The sequence below is a fragment of the Schistocerca cancellata genome, chromosome 4 (genome assembly GCF_023864275.1).
Source record: "Schistocerca cancellata isolate TAMUIC-IGC-003103 chromosome 4, iqSchCanc2.1, whole genome shotgun sequence".
In the NCBI taxonomy this organism is placed as follows: Eukaryota; Metazoa; Arthropoda; class Insecta; order Orthoptera; family Acrididae; genus Schistocerca; species Schistocerca cancellata.
In genome coordinates this window covers 570116838-570141534 of record NC_064629.1, presented here as the reverse complement: position 1 = coordinate 570141534, position 24697 = coordinate 570116838, and the positions used below count along the sequence as shown (strand labels likewise).

The window sequence follows — 24697 nt, the reverse complement described above, 5'->3', positions numbered from 1 at the left end:
TGTCCACAACAGGGCTAATGGATGCCATAAACATTATGGTATCCTGTTACACTTCCTGAGACACACCAGATATTACTTCAGTGTCTGTTGATGGGTCACCATCCAAAATAACATGTTGCATTATGCTTGTCAATAAATTTTGGATTGAATCTCAAATCTGGTTAGTTTCTTTAGAAAGCATTTTGTGGTACTGACTCAAAAGCTTTTTGAAAGTCTAGAAAATCTGAATCAACCTGGTTTCCCTTCTCTGTCGTGCTGGTGATATTATGCGTGAAAAGTGGAAATTTACTTAGGCAGTTTTATACATCCACTTGTATAAATACCAGGGTGGTTCCCACATTCGTAGATTCACAGTGCGCAAAATATGGAAAAGTGGTGTCACATTTGACCATGTGGTTATATAGACACAGAGAGGAGTAAATGGATTCTTGCTTGGTGATCGTTGGCAGTAGCTTTGAAATGCCTTTGGGAGTGGCAACCTCAGCATAATGATAGCTTATGTCCTGGTATGGTTGGATCTGTGTGAAATTGAAGACATACCATACCAGTCCCAAGCTGTTAATGACAGGGTAAGGCACTGGAAAGGAAGGAATATAGCTATTCACTCACAAGTCCTGTGCAGAACTAGACAGGGACTCCATCATGCTCCTTCACATTATTGAATTTAAGTAATTTAAGGAGCATTTCAACATCCCTAGTACTGATTACTGTGTCACTCAACTTAGCAGTTGTATGGCTGTTGAATGAATTTTGGAACATTCTGTGATTTGCCTTTGTGAAAGAATATTTGAAGTCAGAAGCATTTTAGCTTTTGTTTTGCTATCTTGTATTTGAGTTATAGACTCATCCACAAGTATTTTGACATTTTTTGTGCTACAGATGGCCTTAACATATGACCAAAATTTCTTGGGGTTTTGAGGCAGGTTGTGTCACAGTTGTTCACTATAGTTATACTGAAGGTTATGTGCATTGCCTTCTGTTAACGAAGTGAATTTCAGAGCTGTCTGTCTGCAGATTTTTGCTGTTTTGTATGCCTGTTGCATAGTAGACACTGTTTCTTAATAAGCATTTTGATATTATCTTTATACCAAGGGGGATAACCCATGTTTTGTAAGGATTACTTGATTTTTCATTTAAAATTGAGCTTCAAGCAGTTTCTGTACATAACCACAGTGTAAATCAAATGAACCTAACTTCCCTCAGAAATAGGATAACCTCCTCCTCAGTGTGTAGTACTGTAATATTGTATGAGACAATTATGTTTAAATATTCTGTATTGATTGAAGAAATTCTTTTTCAGTGTCTTCCCTGTCTCCATTTCCCCCACTCCCACGCTCCCGCCCCATTACTGTCCTGTTCCCATATGCTTGATAATGTTCATATGATTAGTTGCGATCATATTTCCAGGTATTTGTATTATGTATCTGCTGTTTATTATGTATCAGTCAGAAGAAGCCTTAATGTAATTAAAAAAATTACTGTACCATACTCTTTTAACACACAGTAATGATGAATTATCTGCATTTTATGCAATAGGCACCAGCTTCAAGATGTAGCCCAGATACCTTAATCCAGTCAGATAGTGCTAGTTATGATGAGGCTGCTTTAGTTGAAATTGCAACGGCAGCATTTGTGAAAGAGCTGGGTCTACAGGATTCAAGTGTTCTGTCTGATGGAAAAGTTGAAATACGTGAAGTGTCAGCAGGAACTTACCTAATGAAAGAAGAGAGCCATAAGGTAATAATGAATTTGGTTAGTTACAAATACTGCATTAATAACTATAACTTGCCATACAATCTCTCTCTCTCTCTCTCTCTCTCTCTCTCTCTCTCTTTTTATATCACACACACATTTTGTTTCAAATGTCACTCACAGGAATGTCAACTTTCTGTAATGAATGTAATTGTGTATTCTTCTTGCAGAGCCTCCCATCTATTCACATTTTGTCAAATTTTCACTTGCCATCATGCTGTACATTACTTCTGAAGTGTAAAATGATCCATCCATGTAACTGTTTTGTTCTCCTCAGGATGTGGCGTTGGTGTATCTAGTCACGGGTACCTTAGTTGTATCACAGAAGCTGACTGATGTTGATGAAGAGGTCTTGATGTTTAAAGCCCTTCCAGGAGAAATCGTTGGAGGTCTTGCTGTACTCACTGGAGAACCCAGTTTTTTCACCATTCGTGCAGAAACTGCATGTATTGTAGCACTGATGTCAAAAACAACATTTTATGAGTGAGTAATCTGTGGTTCCTGAAATGATTATTTATTCTTTGTTCAGAATAATTGAGGAGTAACTTTCCAAAATTTCACGAGTCCACAAATAAAAAAATTTACAGGAGAGACCCAAAACTTGAATATAAAAGAATGGGATAAGTAGGAAAATTCTTACTCTTTATTTAAAGGCACAGCTGCTACTTTGTCCAATTATTTGCATCAGCCATAAGGATATTTCATGTTCTGAACCATATTTACATAAGAAAAATTTGATAATCTATTCTTTAACTTTTATTTTGAGCAAAAATAAATGATACAAAGAAACAAGATGTATCCAACTTCAGTGTGAATGATACAATTAAAATTAATGAGTTTGGTTTAAAGATAACATACTGTTTATATGAGAAATTTCCATTTACTCTGTGAGCACTCATTCAAAATTGTAACTAGGCAGTACATTTTTAAACAGTCTTTAAAGAGTACAACCAAAAATGTAATTAAACGTATTATTTTAAGCATACCTTTTTCCAGAAAAAAAGTTTTAATTCTCTTCAAAGCATTTGGTATCCAGGTTCCTCTCCCAGCAATCACACTCCTTGTCCTCAACTTTCTCTTCTACATTGTTTGCCTAATCATCTATCTCAAGAAGTTGAACATAAAATTGCAGACTTTCATCTTCACTCCAGTTGTAACTATAGTGTTGTTTCAGAAGGCTTATGAAGTCCTTTTTTTCTGATTTTGCAGGGTGTATCAAACTTACAACATTTGTATCAGGTTTAAGATCTGTCACTACACCTTATTTTGGCAAGGTGATATAACCTTTTGATGCATCATCCAAGCCTTATGAAGTCTCTATTTGTACATAAAAAAATCTTCTTTTCCCCTTCAGTTCCTTTTTCAATATTATTTGTTTCATTTCTCGTATCACCACTGGCTTCTTCAGATAATGGAATAGGTTCTTAAAGTTTAAAATATTCCAGTCCATTCCTAGCCTTTGAACATCCCCATTTTGTGACAAATATTTTGATATAGTTGAGAGGGTAATATTTTAGCCTATTTCTCAGGACTCATCTCCACTGTATGAAAAAGGCAATCCTTGGGCAAGTGTAAATGACCATGCACCCGAAATACCTACCGTATTTCTTTCACTGAGTCTGGAAACTGTTTTAGACATCACTAGTAGAGAGAATGATCTACATAGGCATTAGTGTTCTGCTCCAGGCAGCCATAGGAAAATAATCTTGTACTTTTAGTGTATTCATGGCATTTGTTGCTTACTTAGAGGATCTATCAAGGCTGAAGGTACTTCATTTGATTCACAACGAGCCTTCTCTTCAGTCCAGCAGTAGAAACTTGGAGACTTATTTTGGGGGTCAGTTATGCAGAGAGCAAGATAGAGCATAATATGAGAGTTGCTGCACATAAAGTGCTTGACCGATAGCACATCTTGGTAAGGGTTGCACTTGTAGATCAAAGCAGAGAGACATACTGTTGGGCAATTTCTGTTTCATAATTTTATAAAATTATTTTGCTCTCATTTTATGAGCAGCAAGCTCTATTTGAACTCTGTCTTTTGACTAAGTGCTTAGTGAGTTTCATTTTATTTTCCATTCCACAGCAATAGCTATGGACATCTACTGCCGGATCATCAAATCCCAGGTTAAAAGGTTTAGACAAAATGTAATTGAGAACCACTTTTTTTACCTTTAAAGAGTCTGGAATGCTCTCATTGTACATAGCTAAAAGCTTTGTGATGTATAACTCTGTAGAAAGATAGAGCCTTTTACTTTTGTTGCAGTGACTTTATCTAACCTTCAAATTCAAGATGAACTTAATCATATATGTTTCCTTGGAAAGTTTTGTTTTGTTCTGCAGCCCTCGCCTCCTTCCTCATGAATGGAATTATCATTAAGTATTGAGGAAGCAGTACCATTAATTCTGGTTATTCCTACAGAGAATACAACTCTAAGAAGCTTGGAACACAGAGGAACTTGTTCATTGTTTATTCAGATGTGGCACTTTTTAACTAGAGAATTCAGCTTTCCATCATCCTTACTAGAGCCATTGTTTCTGGCAGGACACAGCTATAAATGAAGACAAAATCGAGTCCTGTTGGTGTTTGTTGAAGCGTCTGTAGACCTGCTTTCTATTTCTGATGAGATAGTAGACAGGAATGGTACAGCATTTGGCTCTTTCCCCTTTGCATCCTCAAGGCAGTTCAAACACCTGCATTTCAGACTCCTCGTCGTGATATCGAACAATTAAAAAGTAATTGTTGGTTTTTATTCAGAAATTAATAGAGGAATACATAGCTATTAATCATAATGAAAGCCACTGATGATAATTTTGCAGCCATTTGCAGCTTTACCTTGTTGATTCTGTCTTGAATATTAAATGCTCCAATTGCTACATTTAAAGGCTCTATTTGGTTCTTACGACATGTTTCTGGATGCTCTATCTCATTTTCAAGTCACTTAAAAGCATAAACTGTAAAGCATCGCCACACTGTAGCACATTACTATCATTTAAGCAATAATGTGTTGTCATTTGATAATAGTTTATATTCACTGTTTCATCATGCACAAGTACTCTTTAATGGCAGCCAGTAGGTTTCAAAAACTGGCATGTGTCTTTCTGACCACCAGAACATAAATAAAATGAAAATTATTCCTGTTTTCATGGTCAGAAAAAGACATTCTAGTTTTTGAAACACTTGTGCACAATGGAGATTTTCTGTCTGAATGTATAATTAAATAGCAACATCTTATGGCTTAAATAATATTAATGTGCTGAAGTATGATGATGCTTCACAGCTTATGCTTGTAAGTAACTTTAAAATGGGGTATAGCATCCCAAAGCATGTCATGAGGACCAAATAAATACAGGAGCATTTAATATTCAAGAAAGAAAACCCACTGACTAGTCAAGTTCATAACAAAGTTTACTTTTGTAATCACTCATCTCCCATCTGCTTCACATTTGTTTTCATTATGTCTTTCTACTGCTTCCTATATCCAGAAGAGTGGTCCCCTACAAGTACAATGTCTTCAGAGTCCATCATATGTCACATGAATTGCACTCACGAAAACAAAGTGCTAGGCAACAAACCTGTTATACATGCCAATCCATTGCCCACAACAATAAACAGCATACAATGAAAACATCGAGAACTTTCAAAATGTCGGATTTTATTGGACTTTTTGTGCTACTTACATTAGCAGTCATGAAAAAACGGACCTATTGCTGCTCGACATATTTTGTTTTCGAACCAGAGGCCAAACTTTGCACATAATTTAAATGGTTAAAAATTGTGTTTTGAATGAAAACGACACCATAGCTTGATGCAGTCCATCTTCTGGAGTACAAATCTGATTCAAACTAATTTACAGTCACAAGTGGACTTATCTCATTTTGAAATGTCACTTCTCAATTAACATTTTGCAAGGAATCTATAGTCAATGTATCCATCTAGTTTTTATCATTTAGAGAATCAGAAACTATGTAATTAGATGACAATATCTTAATGGGTATAGACATTAGCCTTAATATTTGTGCATACAGGGTTAAAATTTGTGTAGTTCCATAGGAACAAATGACATGAAAACCTGTGAAGAACAAATGTGAATTAACAGAAAGTACTCTATGATTGTTGCATCATATGAATTTTTAATTGTAATAGTAAGCTGGAGGAAAGAAAAGAAGGGGAAGGGTATTTGATAGGAGTACACATGCAGATTCAAAACTGTACTATCTGAAGTACTATACAAAAGCAATTCCAGCTTGTTCAGAAAAGAAATACACAGCAAATATGCTAGGTGTTTCTTGTCTGCATCTATATATTAGTTAGTAACAGTACATTTGCTCCGAAAGTTGATCAAACTGTGGTGTTGAGAAATGTGGTGTGGTGTGGTTAATAGCATTTTTTATTAGTATTTTTTATGAGGACTACAGGTAACATCAAGTTAACTATTTATTTTTAATAATGAAAAGAGAAGCGGGGAAATTTGATATCATTTTGTCCTTTTACATTCAAAAAGCTATAAAATCTGTGACTACAAACTTGATGTCAGTCAACTTCAGGATGGGGCATCACTAACTGAAACAGCAGCAAAATTTCATCTTAAATACTAAACATTTTATGAATAACTAGTTGTGTTTGAAAAGCATAATACGCATCACTAAAGTAAAGGTGTATTTCATGCTCAAATATTACAAAAATTAACACAAAAAATGCCAAGGGGAATGTTTTGGTGAATACACAATGAATATCAGGAATGTAGTATATAAAGTTTTATTACAAATAACCAGGAACACAGCAGTGACAGAACACCAGAGTTTATACATGCTCATGAAAAGAAAACAGTGGGAGAACAGTGCCGGATAAGTCCGGTAACAAGCATAGCTTGTCATAACCAATCGTGGAACAGTCCCAGTCATCAAACAGAATTTGCACGAACACAAACAATTCAAGAGAGAGCAGGCTGCACTGCTGACATGTGGCTGTCCCCACTCAGCTAGCGATGGTGCTGGCACTAGCAGCAAGCAAAATGGGCACTATTGTTTCTGTCTCTTGTCAGCACCAAATGTGAACTTTGCAGTTGTGCTGGTGGCAGCATATTGAGACATGCCACCACTTTCTTCCCATCCCTTCAGGGAGCTGACATCACAGGCTTCAGTGGAACAAGGCAGGAGGCCAAACAGTTGGGACTACCACTCGGGATGAATAGGTGTGCCTGGGGAGGCTATGGGATCAGCCCAGGTGACTCCATGGCAGCTGTGTGGTGATGCTGTTTGCCTCCACAAGCTCTTAGAGTCTGATAAGGTGTGGGTGTCACAACACTGGGCAATCAGCCATCACTGGCCTGGTGGGGCATACAGCCAGAAGTAGTCCAGATGATTGTGAGCCAGGTAGGTGCCGTTCACTTGGAAACCATGCCTTGGGCAGCAAAGAACAGGTGCGGCAATGCGTTGGGAGGTGCTGACATCAGGGTAGACACAGTCGAACTTCAGTGAAGGGCTCAATGTGGCAACTGCATCTTGACATTGATGGCACCTGACAGGTCCTCAAGTGGAGGCGACCCCGCACCTCCCGGCCTCTGGACTGGAGCAGTGCTCGCAGGGGAACTCCCCACTTGTGTCTGTTGTGGCTGCTTTAGGCTGTTAGGGCTGGTGGCCATGGAGGATCTCCACCAGGCTTTGTCCATGCAGCAGTGTGGTCCTGTGGGTGTTGAGAAACCTACAATATGGGGCTGGAACAATTGTAGCCCACAGAAACACTAATGGGTCTGATAAACCTATCTTGTATGCCTCCAAAACATTGACAGTCACCCAACACAAATATTCTCATGCAGAAAGGGAGGCTTTAGTCATTGTGCACGCTATCCTGAAGTTCCATGTTTTCCTCTATTGTACCAAATTCCATCTCATTACTGGCCACAAGCTGCCTGTGGCACTATTTGAAACCTGTTCATGACTTTCCGACAGGATTGCACAATGTCTTCAATGCTGAGCTTTGTTTTTGAGTGCATGTCAGTATGAGATTTATTATAGATCCACGGCACAGTGTGCTAATGCAGACGCATTGTTTCACCTGCCCGTGGGTCCCGACTTGGTCGAGGTGACAATGAGTCTGCCAAGCACTTTTGTAATCATGTCTTAAAAGTACACAGCACAATATTCTGTGCATCCTCACTCAATAGCAGACCAAACAGTGTTGACATGAGGTGGGGAATACCACTGCAGCCACAGAAATCTTGAAACAATTCCAGTGTGAACTGCGGGCCATAATTAGTCGATCGTCTGGGGCAAACCTTCATATGCATACAAGTGGGTGAGAGCTGCAAAATAGCTTCTGTGGTTGTGTGGTTGTATAGCAAATGTGCAAGACATACGGGTAATTGGACGGTACGTAGACCACCATCAATCATATAGACTGGCACAAGGCATCCACAGAGTTATTTTGAATGCCATCCCAAGGCTTACCCGGCAAGTGCTAAGGATAGAAAGTTCTTGGCAGTGTTGCCTGCTGTTTGGCACACTGTTTGCACATGTGCATGACCCTCTCAGTTGCCGAATTGATCCCAGGCCATTAGATAGAACACTATATGAGGAACTTATTGTAGATCATACCCTAATGGCTGTGGTGTAAGAGAGTAAGAATACAAGATTGGAGGATAGAAGACCAACTTGTTGTCAAAGTCATTGTTAAGAAGGAAGGTGCTGTTGACTGCCACCAGCCAATAGTGGAGGAGGAAATAGGTGCTGAACAGACCAGACTCCTTTGCAGGCAGGCACTCTGGCCAACCATGCACACAAAATCAGCCCCTGCTGGAGCATGGGATCTTGCTTGGTGGCTGCACTATGTGATGAGCTGTCTATTCACCATGTGTTGCAAGTACACTTTGACCTGAAATTGGACAGCTTCTGCTTTCTTGAAGGCCAGGTTGGGACCCATGGGCAGGTGCAACAATGTGTCCTCATCAGCACATTGTGCCGTGGATCTATAATGAATCTTACAGTGACATGCACTCGAAAACAAAGCCCAGCATTGGAGACATTGCGTGATACTATTGGGAAGTCACAAACGGGTTTCAAATAGCGCCACAGGCAGATCGTGGCCTCTGATGAAATGGAATTTGGTACAGTAGAGGAAAACATGGAGCTTCAGGATAGTGTACACAATGGCTAAAGCCTCCCTTTCTACATGAGACTATTACCCATATTGGGAAGCATCTGTTGCCAGGACAAGCTGTTTGACCAGTTTAAAAGTACCAGTGACTTTAGTGCATGAACCCAATGTTGCAGTCTGCTGACCAAATGAGTGGAACACCATTTTTACTCAATTTGGTCAACAGATGAATTATACACTGTAGCGCCAAAGAAACTGGTATAGGCATGCGTATTAAAATACAGAAATACGTAAACAGGCAGAATACAGCACTGTGCTTGGCAATTCCTGTATAAGACTAGTGTTTGGCGCAGTTGTTAGATTGGTTAATGCTGCTACAGTGGCAGATTATCAAGGTTTAAGTGAGTTTGAACGTGGTGTTATAGTTAGCACATGAGCGATGGTATACAGCATCTCCAAGGTAGCGATGAAGTGGGGATTTTCTAGTATGAACGTTTCATGAGTGGACCATGAATATCAGGAATCTGGTAAAATGTCAATTCTCTGACATCGCTATGGCCGGAAAAAGATCTTGCAAGAACGGGACCAATGATGACTGAAGAAGAGAATAGTTCAACATGAAGAATTGCAACCATTCTGCAAATTGCTGCAGATTTCAATGCTGGGCCATCAACAAATGTCAGCATGTGAACCATTCAACTAAACAGCATTGATATGGGCTGCGAGTCTAAGGCCCACTCGTGTACCCTTGATGACTGCATGACACAAAGCTTTACGCCTCACCTGGGCCCGACAAAGCTTTAGGCCTTACCTGGGCCTGTCAACACTAACATTGTACCATTGATGACTGGAAACGTTGCCTGGTTGGACAAGTCTCGTTTCAAATTGTATCAAGCAGATGGTCGTGTACAGGTATGGAATGAATCCATGGGCCCTGCATGTCAGCAGGAGACTGTTCAAGCTGCTGGAGGCTCTCTAATGGTGTGGAGCGTGTGCAGTTGGAGTGATATGGGACCCCTGATATGTCTAGATATGACCCGGACAGGTGGCATGTACATAAGCATCCTGTCTGATGACCTGCATTCATTCATGTCCATTGTGCATTCCAACGGACATGGGCAATTCCAGCAGGGCAATGTGACACTCCACATGTCCAGAATTACTACAGAGTGGCTCCAGGAACACTTCCATTGGCCACCAAACTCCGCAGACATGAACATTATTGAGCATATCTGGAATGCCTCGCAATGTGCTGTTTAAAAGAGATCTCCACCCCCTTGTACCCTTATGGATTTATGGACAGCCCTGCAGGATTCATGGTGTCAGTTCCCTCCAGCATTATTTCAGACATTAGTCGAGTCCGTGCCACATCGTGTTGCGGCACTTCTATGTGCTCGCAGGGACCCTAAAGGATATTAGGCAGATGTACCAGTTTCTTTGGCTCTTCAGTGTATATGCTGTATTAGGAAGACATTTTGAATATTAATTAACTTTATCCAGAAATAATTGAGGTTCATTCAGGTTCCATAGTTTAGATAGTTTATCAACTGACACTGTGTGGTGCTTCATAGGTTTGATACCATTCTTCGAGAGAAGGTGGACCAAATATTCTATTTTTGTCCAAAAAAACTTTGATTTCTGCTGGTAGCACTTAAGGCCTACCACTTGCAGTTTAGTGAACAGAATCTGAAGGTTAGTGTGATGTTCGTGCTATGAGAAACCTAAAACAATAATGCCATCAGTGTAGTTTTCACAGAATGAAAGAGGCAGAATCCAGCTGAAGCTACAGGTGTACCTCTGCCAAGTCAATTTTAGGAAAACATTCACTGCCCACCAGTTTTGTGAGTATGTGTTGAGGACAACGAATAAAGTAGCTAGCCATTAACAATTGGGCATTAATGGCAGACATAAAATCTGCACAAAAATGAAGCATCAGAGGCATAGCCTACTGGCTGGAAGGAAGGGGTTCAGTAATACCCAGGCAATGCAACCTGTCCAGTTCTTCTTTCACTGCTGACCACAGAGCAAATGGAGTAGGCTGAGCATGACAAAATTTGGGAACTGCCATTGGATTAAGGGTGGTTTTAGTGTCATAGTCTTTTGCAGAGACCAATCCCAGCCAAAACAGTGAACCAAACTTGCAGCAAAGGTCGCCTAGTGCCTGCAATGGGATGGAGTTGGAAATGATTTGGGCAGCATCCTGAAAATCAAAAACCGTGGATGTGTCAAGACCAAAATTGTTTTTGGACAATGCACTGTCGACAGTCAAAACTATGACCACCCACATGACAGGCCGATACTCAACACTGATCTTAAACTGGTCTTAGACACGAATTGGATGGTCAGCATAACTGACCAAACAATGGTTGGTGGAGGAATTAGAAAAGCAGACTGAGCAGTGATACATGTCAAGATTCAAGAGAGACATAGAGGGTTCAGTATCGCTTTTGTTGAATTTGCAGTGTAAAATCTTGCTGGGAACACTGAGCTCCTGGCTGAGCATCATCATAACACTACGAATCTCTGGGGACGTCACTTATGTGTTTAAGGACTGGCCATGCTGGCTGCCATGACGGGCAACTGCTGCATGGCGTAGTTTATGGTAAGCTGTCACCGTATCTGCTGCTGTGGGCAGTGGCTATGGATGTGTGATCAGAAACAGTTGGCACAAGAGGGGAAACTGCTTTGGAAAAAGCCACAGGCCGAAGACGAATGGTGCGAATGAGAAGAAAAGGGTGTCAGTGAATGGTGCCTTTGTTGTGGTATGGAATGCACCACCACTACTCTCATGACATCCCCAAGCATCTGAGTGACAGCCACGACCTCCATGACCGTGAGATCTTCTAAACGTGATGCCTCCTAATGCACCTATCCATTTGGAACAGGTACGACTATGATGTTGCGTATAAGTATTGGCATAGGACTGTTTACAGTAAGCAGCACAAGCAAACATACATTTCTGACTTAAATCCTGGAGCTTGGCCACCCGTGCCATAGGACCTGCTCTCTTTTGTCACTGCTGAAAATCTGTACGGGAAGCCACAGCATTGATTTGCTTGAGATAATAAGCCCTGGGCAACTCACACGTTTGAGAATAATGTCATTAACAGAGCAAGTTTTGTAAACAAAAAATGTTTCATGTCCAATCCAGACAAGGAAAAGGTTTTTTTTGAAGTTAGGTCTATTACATGAAATGCTACAAAATGCAGCTGTAAATGCCACATATACGAGTCCCACTCTTCCCCCACCTCTTGAAACAGGAAAAGCTGGGGGCTCAGGTGGGTGTGCCAAGGGTTGTTGTGGAAGGATTATGGCAATCTGTGAAACTGTAACCAATTCACAAACCAAGTGTAGCTGCTGCTGCTGCTCCTGCTGTTTTTGTTATTGTAACAACTGAACCAATGTTGAATCCATTGTGCTGGTGGGAAACACGTGAAAATGAAATGACCTCATCACCAAAACTTGTAGTATCTGTAGTTTAGTTACAAATAACCAAGTACACAGTAAATATACGACAGTAGTGACAGAACACCAGGGTTTACCCACACTCGTGAACAAAAGACTGTGGGGTGAACAAAAAACTGTGGGAGAACTGTCTAGGCCAAGTCTGGTAACAAGGACAGTCTGTCATAACCAGTCACAGAGCAGTCCCAATCACCAAATAGAGCGTTAATGGAGCGAAAACAGTCCAGAAGAGCCCAGTTTGTGCTGTTGATGTGCATCACCACCAACAATAGGGCAGAAGGTAACTAATCCATGGATACATCATTTATTTTAGCAAGTGAAATGACAGTGATGCAAATTTTAAGGTTTTGTGAAATATCTGACCTCCCTCCCAAATTATCAGGAGAAGTAGTTAATGTTTTGTGAGTGAGACTGAAATCTTTATAAATTGAGTGGCCATACTCAACATGAGATAGGTATTATTTTAGCCTTTTCATCTTTGTTTTAATAGGTTGTAAAATGACAAGCTGTTTAACTTCTTATAGCTGGAGTTCAGTCATGTAAAATTTTTTGAAGGACATTATGTTCACTTTTGACTTAAAAATTATTTATTTATAAAAACAGCTATAACAGTTTCAGCCATCTGACCATTATCAAGTGATGAAATTGTGCTTCAGCACCTGTCAAAATCCCGCCGGGAGGAGATTATTTTAACTCGGCTGCATATTGAGCACTGCATTTTTAGCCATCGTAATTTGCTCAGTGGTGGTGCCCCACCACTTTGTACGCATTGCGTCCAAATTTTAACTGTCTGCCTCTTCCTGCTGGAATGCCTTTTTTTTTACTTTCCAACTTGGGTTTGCCGTCTGATTTATCAGCTGTTTTAGCAACTGATGCATGGGCTGTCGACCGCGATTTACTTTTTATCCACCAAAGCAATATGGCGAAGGCCATTTAATTTTTAGTTTTGGACCTCCATTTTTGTATTCCCCCCTACGTGCCTTTTTTAGCTGTCGCCTATTATGTCCATTGGGACTGACATATAGTTGTTTCCCTCATCTCTGTGTTTGTTCTCTATAGTTTTGACTTGAGTGCATATGAACCTAGTTGTTTTTGGCACCCTAAAATGAAACAAACGAACAACCTGTCAAAACCTTAAAAAATAACTGAAATGTATACATGTCATCATCTCATCCTATGATGGGAATTTAACATTAGTGGTGTTCTCACATTTTACATAAGTCAGACCAAACTGCTCCTCATGTACACTGAGTAAATGCAGATTTGTGTGGCTTCAGAAAATATTGTTCTTGTGAGACACAGCAAGCTCTTTATTCTCACAAAGAAGGCTTTTGATACTGTTCCTCACAAGTGACTTCTAATCAAATTGCATGCCTATGTAGTATCGTCTCAGTTATGTGACTGGATTTGTGATTTCATGTCAGAAAGGACGCAGTTTGTAGTAACTGATGGAAAGTCATTGACTGAAACACAAGTAATATCTGGCATTACCCAAGGGAGTGTTTGTTACAGACCCTCTGCAATTCCTGATCTACACTCCTGGAAATTGAAATAAGAACACCGTGAATTCATTGTCCCAGGAAGGGGAAACTTTATTGACACATTCCTGGGGTCAGATACATCACATGATCACACTGACAGAACCACAGGCACATAGACACAGGCAACAGAGCATGCACAATGTCGGCACTAGTACAGTGTATATCCACCTTTCGCAGCAATGTAGGCTGCTATTCTCCCATGGAGACGATCGTAGAGATGCTGGATGTAGTCCTGTGGAACGGCTTGCCATGCCATTTCCACCTGGCGCCTCAGTTGGACCAGCGTTCGTGCTGGACGTGCAGACCGCGTGAGACGACGCTTCATCCAGTCCCAAACATGCTCAATGGGGGACAGATCCGGAGATCTTGCTGGCCAGGGTAGTTGACTTACACCTTCTAGAGCACGTTGGGTGGCACGGGATACATGCGGACGTGCATTGTCCTGTTGGAACAGCAAGTTCCCTTGCCGGTCTAGGAATGGTAGAACGATGGGTTCGATGACGGTTTGGATGTACCGTGCACTATTCAGTGTCCCCTCGACGATCACCAGTGGTGTACGGCCAGTGTAGGAGATCGCTCCCCACACCATGATGCCGGGTGTTGGCCCTGTGTGCCTCGGTCGTATGCAGTCCTGATTGTGGCGCTCACCTGCACGGTGCCAAACACGCATACGACCATCATTGGCACCAAGGCAGAAGCGACTCTCATCGCTGAAGACGACACGTCTCCATTTGTCCCTCCATTCACGCCTGTCGCGACACCACTGGAGGCGGGCTGCACGATGTTGGGGCGTGAGCGGAAGACGGCCTAACGGTGTGCGGGACCGTAGCCCAGCTTCATGGAGACGGTTGCCAATGGTCCTCGCCGATACCCCAGGAGCAACAGTGTCCCTAATTTGCAGGGAAGTGGCGGTGCGGTCCCCTACGGCACTGCGTAGGATCCTACAGTCTTAGCGTGCATCTGTGTGTTGCTGCGGTCCGGTCCCAGGTCGACGGGCACGTGCACCTTCCGCCGACCACTGGCGACAACATCGATGTTCTGTGGAGACCTCACGCCCCACGTTTTGAGCAATTCGGCGGTACGTCCACCCGGCCTCCCGTATGCCCACTATACGCCCTCGCTCAAAGTCCGTCAACTGCACATACGGTTCACGTCCACGCTGTCTCGGCATGCTACCAGTGTTAAAGACTGCGATGGAGCTCCGTATGCCACGGCAAACTGGCTGACACTGATGGCGGCGGTGCACAAATGCTGCGCAGCTAGCGCCATTCGACGGCCAACACCGCGGTTCCTGGTGTGTCCGCTGTGCCGTGCGTGTGATCATTGCTTGTACAGCCCTCTCGCAGTGTCCAGAGCAAGTATGGTGGGTCTGACACACCGGTGTCAATGTGTTCTTTTTTCCATTTCCAGGAATGTATATAAATGATTTAGGAGACAATCTGAACAGCTCTCTTAGATTGTTTGCAGATGATGCTGTCATTTACTGTCTTATAAAGTCATCAGAAGATAAGAACAAATTGCAAAATGATTTAGACAAGATATCTGTGTGGTACAAAAAGTGGCAATTAACTCTAGATAATAAAAAGTGTGAAGTCATTCACGTGAGTACTAAAAGGAAGCTACTAAATTTCGGTTACAGAATAAAACACACAAATCTAAAGGCTATAAATTCAACCAAATACTTAGGCATTACAATTACGAATGACTTACATTGGACTGATCACATAGATAATGTTGTGGGGAAATCAAACCAAAGACTGAGGTTAATTGCCAGAACACTTAGAAAATGCAACAGATCTACTAAGAGACTGCTTACACCATACTTGTCCATCCACTTCTGGGTGCAGTGTGGAATCCACATCAAATACAATTGATGGAGGAAATCGAAAAAGTTCAAAGAAGGGCAGCTCATTTTGTATTATTGCAAAATAGGGAGAGAATGCCATGGATATGATACATGAATTTGGGTGCCAATCATTAACCCTTGAATGAATGGGTGTGCCTGTGTGTAAAGTGCACAAATCACAAATAACATTGTTTTGTATCATTACGTTATTGTTTCACAATTGTGAGCCCATATCTATTCCCTCATTATTGCTTCTGCTAACACAGTAATAAATTGTGTTGTCATATGTCCAAAAATAACAGCAAGCTAGGTTAGAAAAATTTTCGACCCATGCAAGAAAGTGACCCAGATTCCGAGCTAGCAGCAAAATCACACAATGAGGCAGTTATCTATGAGATAATTCATAATCAAGTAAGCGGTTGGCAGGGATGTGATGCAACTGCATGGTTTAATGCATCCAGTGGGTCATTACTATGGGATAACACTTGTGTGCAGGAACAGTGTGATGCAATGAAAAGTATAGTTTATTATTGTTTAATTAAACAGTGATTTAGCTCAGACATTGTTAGCTTATTTTATCATTGTTTAGTTAAAGTAAGATTAAACCATAATTTTGTCACATGTCTGTCTTGGTAATATAAAGACAGTTATTCTTTACATGTGTACAAAGTGTGCCATGCTCCTGCTCATGTTAATGGAAATCGGCACCCCCACTGGAGGGTTAAATCATAGGTGTTTTTCATTGCAGCAAGATCTTCTCTTAAAATTTAGCGTCACCAACTTCTCCTAAGAGTGTGAAAATATTTTGTTAGCGCCCACCTACACAGGAAAAATGTTAGTCACAATAAAATAAGAGAAATTAGATTACCATGGGAAGTTTTAAGTGTTCATTTTTCCTGTACACTGGCCTGTACACTGTTAGAGAGAGGAACTGCTGAGAAATAGCTAGAAGTTGATGCAGTGAACCCTCTGCCAGGCATATTAAATCCAGCGTAGTCATCAAATGTGGTGCGTCCAGGAAACCTGCTTTTTCGGATTGCTAAACAACATTCAAACAAATCATATTAATGAGTTTTATTACAGAGTGAACAAATACAATACTTAACTTTGTGTTACACAGATGTGTCGCAAGCAAAAGGCGACACGCAAAATAAGCAATGTTCTTCAATATAACAATTCCCAAGTCCGTGTTACATAGACATGAATAGAGTAGTCGCTGCTATACAAGTGCCTAGTCTTGAAGCTGCTCTTCAACTGGACCAGGACCAGTCAGGCGCACCTCTTATGTCCACTTCACATAGGAGCCGCTGCTGTCAGGTTGTCGTCCTGAAGAAGGACCGGTCAGCGTGCAATTGGTTGACGTCTTCTCATGGCTCTCTCTGCTCTATTATTCCTGATGTGTGTGCTGGCGCTTGACTTTATGCCATAATAAGGCAGTTAATTGTGAATTGCAGAGCAATCATGTAGATGTAGTCTATGCAAGTTGTGATTTGATGTGATTTATGTTAAAGGTAACAACGATAAAATTAAATACCCAATATGTGGTGATGACATATCTGATATGTATATGTTTATTGAAGTTTTAAAATATGCTGACGCATAATTTAGCCACCTCATAATGGCCACACAGCCAAAATTGCAACAGTGAGTTTTATAAATAAAAAATGTTAGTCAAAGGTGACCAAGACGTCCTTTAAAAACCCACAAACTGTATTTACAGTTTTACATTGAGTGATAGTGTACGTGATTGTATGGACATACATAATGATGGGGTAGAGGTGATTTTAACTTAGGTTGTATTTCATATATTTAAAGTTTGATTCATTTTAATCACAATTGTCTCAGAACTTTTAAAGGCAGACAAAGGAGGGGATTGAGATGTACACACATTCTTGTTTATTGTTATTTGTACCATATTGCCTCCTTTTTGCTTTCAGGGTTATGTGCCATGAACCACGTGTTGTGCTCCACATTGCCCATACAGTTGTTAGGAGGTTATCACCATTTGTTCGACAAGTAGATTTTGGTCTGGACTGGGTCTTTGTTGAAACAGGACGTGCAGTTTACAGGTTAGTAATTGAAAGTGTCATCTTAAATCGAACAAATAGATACAAATGTGTGTTTTTGCTTTGTATTTATGAGAGGTGCCTATTGCAGTTATTGTCGACAAGACTACAGGAAAGTCCCTGCCCCCCCCCCCCCCCCCGCCCCCTCCCCCCAATATGAATGAATTAATAGAAACATTTCCCAGAAAATAAATCCTTATCTTAATAAATCCTCATCCTAATGCCTGAGTGACCTGGCTTTCATTTTTAACCCTCCACAACCTATCCTCCCTTCTCCCTGAGGAAGGAACTAATGGTTCCAAAACCCAGGATAGTTTTGTGTACTCTTATTTGCACTCATCAGTCTGCTTAAGGTAAGTAACAGCTAGCAGTTCTGTCTCATAATTTTATAAATAAAATATGAGACTATAACAGGAGTTGATAGTCAGCCATCATCATCCATTGATCTGCATGATGATCGTATTTTGGGCTCAGCTACACCTGTTAATCTTTTGTATCCTTCAGATGTGGTTGCTGCATTCCACTGTCTTTATTGCTGAGTCTTTCTGTGTAATCTGGCTGCTTGCCTTGAGTGCTTGTGTTAAGACTGCTGCCAGATGCCAAGGTACCAGAACAGCTGGCCTCACACTATGTTGAGTACACCTACAGTGGTAGCTGTGACAATTCTTGTTGCTTGAGTTTTGCTACTGTTGAGTGAAACTAAATTCATTGACTGTAAAAGTTAATCAGATTATGAATTTATGACGGTGAATTTTCCATAAAACTCGTTACTGTAATTGCAAAACAGGGAGATGTTAAAATGACTTTTACCACAAAGAATTACGTGTTTATCTGCACCACAATAATTCCTCCAGGAAAAAAGTTCGCAATCGGCAACTCTTACAGTGTCCAAACTTTGTTTACACCTCATCCTTTTGACACACACACACACACACACACACACACACACACACACACACACACACACACACACACACACCTATGTCACCTTTCTTGGACAGTTCATGAGTATCTTTTTTGTGATAAGACATGAAACACAATACAATACACAATAGTAATTTGTACTATTTGCATTTGTTTCTGGTTTCTTGGCAGACATTCTATGACAAGCAAATTATGCAATTATGTATCAACACTGCTATCTTTGATTGTTCTGTTTAAAACATGTAAAAAAGTATACCAATAAATAGTTATAGGATTCTCATCATCAGTGTGTCTTCCTCGAATTTCTTCAGTTCTGTTGAAAAGTTTCTACAAGTTCTCTTACCAGTGACAGATGAAACACCATTACTAACTTGTTTTGCCCAACTACCATCCAGTGGAGATAATGAGAAACTGAAGCACAGTGGTTCAGAAGGTGGAAGGTGAACTTCCTGTACTACTTCACAGTTCTCGGTATCGTTTCAGAAAGGTCAGCTGTTTCGTAGGAGAGTTTTATAATCACGAAATTCCAGTTTCTTAAAATTTTTTACCATCACTGTTTTCTCTCTTAGGAATGTCTATGCTGTTCAGCTGCTGAACATGCATGCCTCTCTTATACCCTACATCTTGATTGCCATGTAATGTATCATTTGACGTAAACAAGGGTCACGCACTATCCATTTTCTCCTGGAGTTTTGATGTGTTGCGCCCATTCCCACAAACAATGGTGCATATTATTTCTCTGACTGGAAAAAAATTATCTCAGGGTGTTCCACAAGGCTCCATATTAGGCCCAGTTCTATTTCCCTTGTATGTTAATGACTTGCCATTAAATATCAGCTCCCCATCAGTTCTATTTGCAGATGATACTTCTGTGTTAGCTGAAGATCAGGATTCGGAAAAAATTCCCAAATTTGTGATCAACACCTTCAGTACCTTAGAAACTTGGTTTCAGCTAAATGAGTTGAATCTAAACATATCTAAGATTCCCATGATGCAGTTCAAAGCCAAACAGTCAAAATGTGAGCAGATTATGATTGTACACAACAACCAAGATATAGAGGAAGTTGACTCAGTCAAATTCTTAGGTTTAAATGTAGCTAAAAATTTGAACTGGCAGGCACACATTAAATACCTGGCAAACAAACTGAGCAGCTTTCTTCATTTGCAGTGCAAATATTATCAACAGCAACTGACATGGACACACAAAAAGTAGCATATACAAACTACTTTGAATCCATTATTAGGTATGGTATTGTTTTTTGGAGTAACTCGACAAACAATGTGCGGATACTAAAAATACAGGAAAAAATCATTCGAAATATGTGCACTGCAAATCACAAAGAAGCATGTCGACCATTATTTAGAAAACTTAAAATATTAACTCTGCCATCCTTATACATATATGAGATTATTATATTTTTGTACACCAGACATGAATTATTTGAGGGAAACCATTTTGTCCATTCTCATGATACTAGAAATCTTATGCTCCCTACCCACCACCTCAGACTGTATTCCCAGGGACCTCAATACATGGGAATGAAAATTTGTAATAAATTAAAAAGGGAAGAAGTTGATGCAGAGAAATTTAGGTTCACTTAAAAGAAAGCTATATGAGGTACTGACACTGAAGTGTTATTACTCAGTGGATAAATTCATGCAGAACAACTGGAAATTTGAGCTGGATACAATGTGTTACACATGCCAAGAAATATCCTTATAGTGTTATTATTTATTGTAGTGCTATTATTTATAAATACAAAAATCATTATAACTGTATTATAAATTTTTGACATGTCTCCTGTACACAAACAAAATGGATTGCAAATGTACATCACGAGATGAATAAAATACAATTGACAACGCTAATCCTTGTGGTTGTTCCATGATTGTGAACTGAGAAAGCATGCCTGGGATTGACTACCAATTGTTGAAATAAAGACCTACTTCTTTTGAATGAAATGAACTTTTAAAAGATAATGATCCTTTCAACTACAATGAACTTTCATCAATAAAAATCTTTTGGTGGTGTTAACATTTACTGTGTATGCCTTATGAACTTTGTCAACACTATTCCTAATCCTGAAGAAACTTTTTATGCTAGCAGAGCTGTCACAGAAGGATTCTCATAAAGTAGACAGTGCATCAGTAAACAATTTAGTTAAAACTCATATCGGGAAAATGTGCATATCTGGATCATTTGCTGCAAACTTTCACCGGCTGGATTTTTTTGTGATCTGTCCAAGGCATTCAATTACATAGATCATGTTGCTCTCCTAGAGAAAAAGTTTAATGGAACTGCTGTTGTTACAAACAACCTATTTGAATCATACTCAACAGACAGAATGCAAAAAGTTGTGCTGAATAATTCAAACAATGTTGGAAGAAAAGTAAATTTTAGTGACTGGGGAGAAATCGCAAAGGGACTCCCACAGTTTTCAATTTTGGGTACACTCCTATCCTTTATATATGTGAAGGATCTTCCACTTATCATTCAACGAGCAGAATAGGTACTTTTTGCAGATAATGCTAGTGCTATGAATCCCATTAGAAAGAAAGGAAAAGAATAAATTGTTAGTGATGTTTTTCAAAACACTATTAAGTTAATTTCTGAAAATAGACTCTCCATTAAGGGTATACGGGATGAGTTTTTCGATGAAAATATCGATTTTGGGGTAAATGCATTTTCGAAAAATTGAGACTCTCCTGTTTAATACCATATATAAAATATTTGGATGACGTGAATAGAACTATTTTAAATAATTTTTTAAAATAATTTCGACACACGATGTTCTGCACCTTGTATATGAGATGCGAAATATACCTGATAGAGACAGCCTTGCCAGAGATAAAATTGAGCACAAGAGAGTTAGCTTTTCTGTTGGCTACACTGCCAGGCAGTTGACAATAGATTCTGCACCATTTGTATTGTTTCCTTTGTGAGTACATCCATGTCATTGTTGTGAAAGTCGTATGTGGAGAAGTCATTGAGTTTTCTTTCCTTCAACATGCCAAGACCTAGTCTGAAGGTATTTAGAAAGCGTGTACATTGGCGCAAGAAAGTAAAGTGTACTAAAAATTCCTCTGATTCATCTTCATGAGTATCTGATGTCCCAGTAGCGACTAACCTCAACACTGGTAGTGATACATTGAGTGATGCTGCTGCCACTACATTGGAAAGTGCTTCAAGAAGAAAACTAGCTGGAATTGAAGAAGAATACAAGAAACGAAATGCTGGGACTATAAAATATGAGGTAATTAACGTCTCTTTATTATCAGACGTTTTGGAGAACAATGTGTGCTGCAAACAATGTGGAAAATGTGGTGTTTCATTGAAAACAAACTTACATGTAGGATTTGCTTGTGAATTAGAGTTGATGTGCAGTTATTGCAAACACAGCGTGACTTTCTTCAATTCCTCACATGTTACTGCAGATACAGGTACACTATACGATATAAACATTAGACTGGTTTATGGTTTACGGTGTATAGGATAGGGCAGGGCTGCAGGTGCCATGTTGTGTGGTATGATGAACCTCCCTCCTCCACCTTCAAAATTTAACAAACACATAATTGCAATAGGCTCTGCTGTAGAAGATGTGGCACAGGAAAACATGAAAGATGCTGTTGAGGAAGCAGTTGTTGAAAATAATAATAGCAGAGACTTGTCCGTAGCTTTTGATGGAAGCTGGCAGAAGAGAGGCCACACGTCTCTGAATGGTGTAGTAACAGCTACAAGTGTGGACACTGGTAAGGTAGTTGATTGAGGCAATACTTTCCAAGCATTGCAGATGCAAGGAGAAAATGAAAAATAAACATGAAGAGGAGTGCATGACAAATTTCTGTGGGTCAAGTGGTAATATGGAAGTTGCTGGTGTAAGAAGTATTTATCAACGCTCAGTAAAATGGTACAACGTTAGATACATAAATTATCTTGGAGACGGTGACTCAAAGGCTTTCAAAGAAATTGAGGAAGTGAGACCCTATGGTAACGATGTGAAAATTTCCAAACTGGAGTGTGTTGGCCATGTTCAGAAAAGGATGGGATCAAGACTTCGATGGCTCAAGGCTAGCATGAAAGGCAAGAAATTGAGCGATGGAAAAACTTTAGATGGGAAAAACAGACTGACAGATGCTACAATTGTAGTGGACTGACAAGACAGCCAGTCCACAGTGACGGGTAACCGAAAGGCACGCGTACACACACGCCGACTGGCGTGAAGTCTGGAACAGGATACGTTATTAATGCACTAAAGAAAAGTACGTAGCGTCTGTTTACTTAACTTTAATTCATCCTTGTGGTACATCGCTCTTGGTTATACAAATAAGACTCTTTCCAGATATGGTTAATGGCGCCTTGCTAGGTCGTAGCCATGGACTTAGCTGAAGGCTATTCTAACTGTCTCTCGGCAAATGAGAGAAAGGCTTCGTCAGTGTAGTTGCTAGCAAAGTCGTCGTACAACTGGGGTGAGTGCTAGTCCGTCTCTCTAGACCTGCCGTGTGGTGGCGCTAGGTCTGCAATTACTGACAGTGGCGACATGCGGGTCCAACATGTACTAATGGACCGCGGCCGATTTAAAGCTACCACCTAGCAAGTGTGGTGTCTGGCGGTGACACCACAACAATAGATCATATTCCGAAGTGCTATGGTCTAGCAATAAGACAGAATACAGCAGATGCAGAATTAATGAGAAGAGCAGTCTGGGCTCTGTTTTTTCATACAGCTTCAAACAATGAAAATCCCCTACATGGGCTATGTCCAAAAGGAGACGATAGTTGGTGCAAGTACAACAGAGGCAAGGTAACTAAGAAACAATACAATCACCCTCATCACCTGCCACCTGCCATAATGGATTAAATAAAACCAATATTCCGAGACCTCGCAGATATTAGTCTACTAAAGAAATGTCTTCATGGCCGGACTCAAAATCCAAATGAGTTTGTGAACCATGTGATATGGAATAGACTACCTAAAACTGTTTGTGGGTATACACACACTTCACTTTGGCGCTTATGATGCTGCTTCATCATTCAATCAGGGCAGTATAACAAAGTGCAAAGTTCTGCAGAAGTTGGGGCTCTGTGTAGGACTACGAACTGCCGCTGTTATGCTTTGTTTGGACAAGGAACGGCTCAGGTCTTCAGATAATGCCATAAAAGTATATTCAAAGATGGCTAGACAGCATAGCACAGCCATCAAGAGGAAGCTGTTGGACGATTCTGATGATACAAGCTATGGAGCAGGCTTGTACTGAAGTAAAAACTTTGAAGCTAATTTCCAATAACTTTAGTTTTTTTGTGTATAAGGTACATTTTCTCAGGGCCTATTTATAGTAGAAAGATGAAATTTTCTGTAGTTGTTCCTTAAGACCTTCTAATATATCTAAATTAAAAGATATGTGGAATTATTTTGTATTAATGGATGTAAATTTTAAAATACTTGTTAAAATGTATAACTTTTTTAACATTTACGAAAAATAAAATATCTGAAAAACTATACATTATTTTTTAAAAATTAATAATTCAGCATAAAAGCAGAACATATCTCTGCATTCTGTGAAAAAATCAAGAGTATCGTCCAAATAACAAATGAGAAAATGTTCCTAACTTTTAGCTCAATTTAACATTGTAAGCATAGCGCATTCCGTATACCCTTACTGTGAGAGAACTCACTATATGAGCTCAACAAATAGTCATACCAATGATTGATATAGAAAATGAACAGGATTCAGTAAATAGGGTAGAATGTTCCAAATTCTTGGGTTGACATACTGGTGAAAAATTAATCCAGAAGAAACACAGTACTCAGCCGCTCAAACAATTAAGTTCAACTACTTTTGTTTTTCATATAATTGCTAGTCTTGGCCAGCCACTGTGGCTGAGCGGTTCTAGGTGTTTCAGTCCAGAACCGCACTGCTGCTATGGTCGCAAGTTCAAACCCTGCCTCGGGCATGGATATGTGTGATGTCCTTAGGTTAGTTAGGTTTAAGTGGTTCCAAGTCTAGGGGAC

The 24697-nt window shown here is 40.1% G+C and overlaps 1 protein-coding gene across 8 annotated transcripts in view; it reads left to right on the top strand.

Moving 5' to 3' along the window:
• The window catches only part of LOC126183261 (neuropathy target esterase sws), a 195278-nt gene that overhangs the window by 47521 nt on the left and 123060 nt on the right, over positions 1-24697 (top strand). For all 8 annotated transcript variants that reach the window (XR_007536714.1, XR_007536712.1, XR_007536713.1 and 5 more), the window contains exons 11-13: positions 1537-1737; positions 2030-2235; positions 17635-17766. Coding sequence is in view for 4 of the 8 variants with exons in the window: in XM_049925078.1 (XP_049781035.1) it covers positions 1537-1737; positions 2030-2235; positions 17635-17766 (539 nt within the window). In the remaining 4 variants the exon portion in view is untranslated. The remainder of the gene's footprint in view (positions 1-1536; positions 1738-2029; positions 2236-17634; positions 17767-24697) is intronic.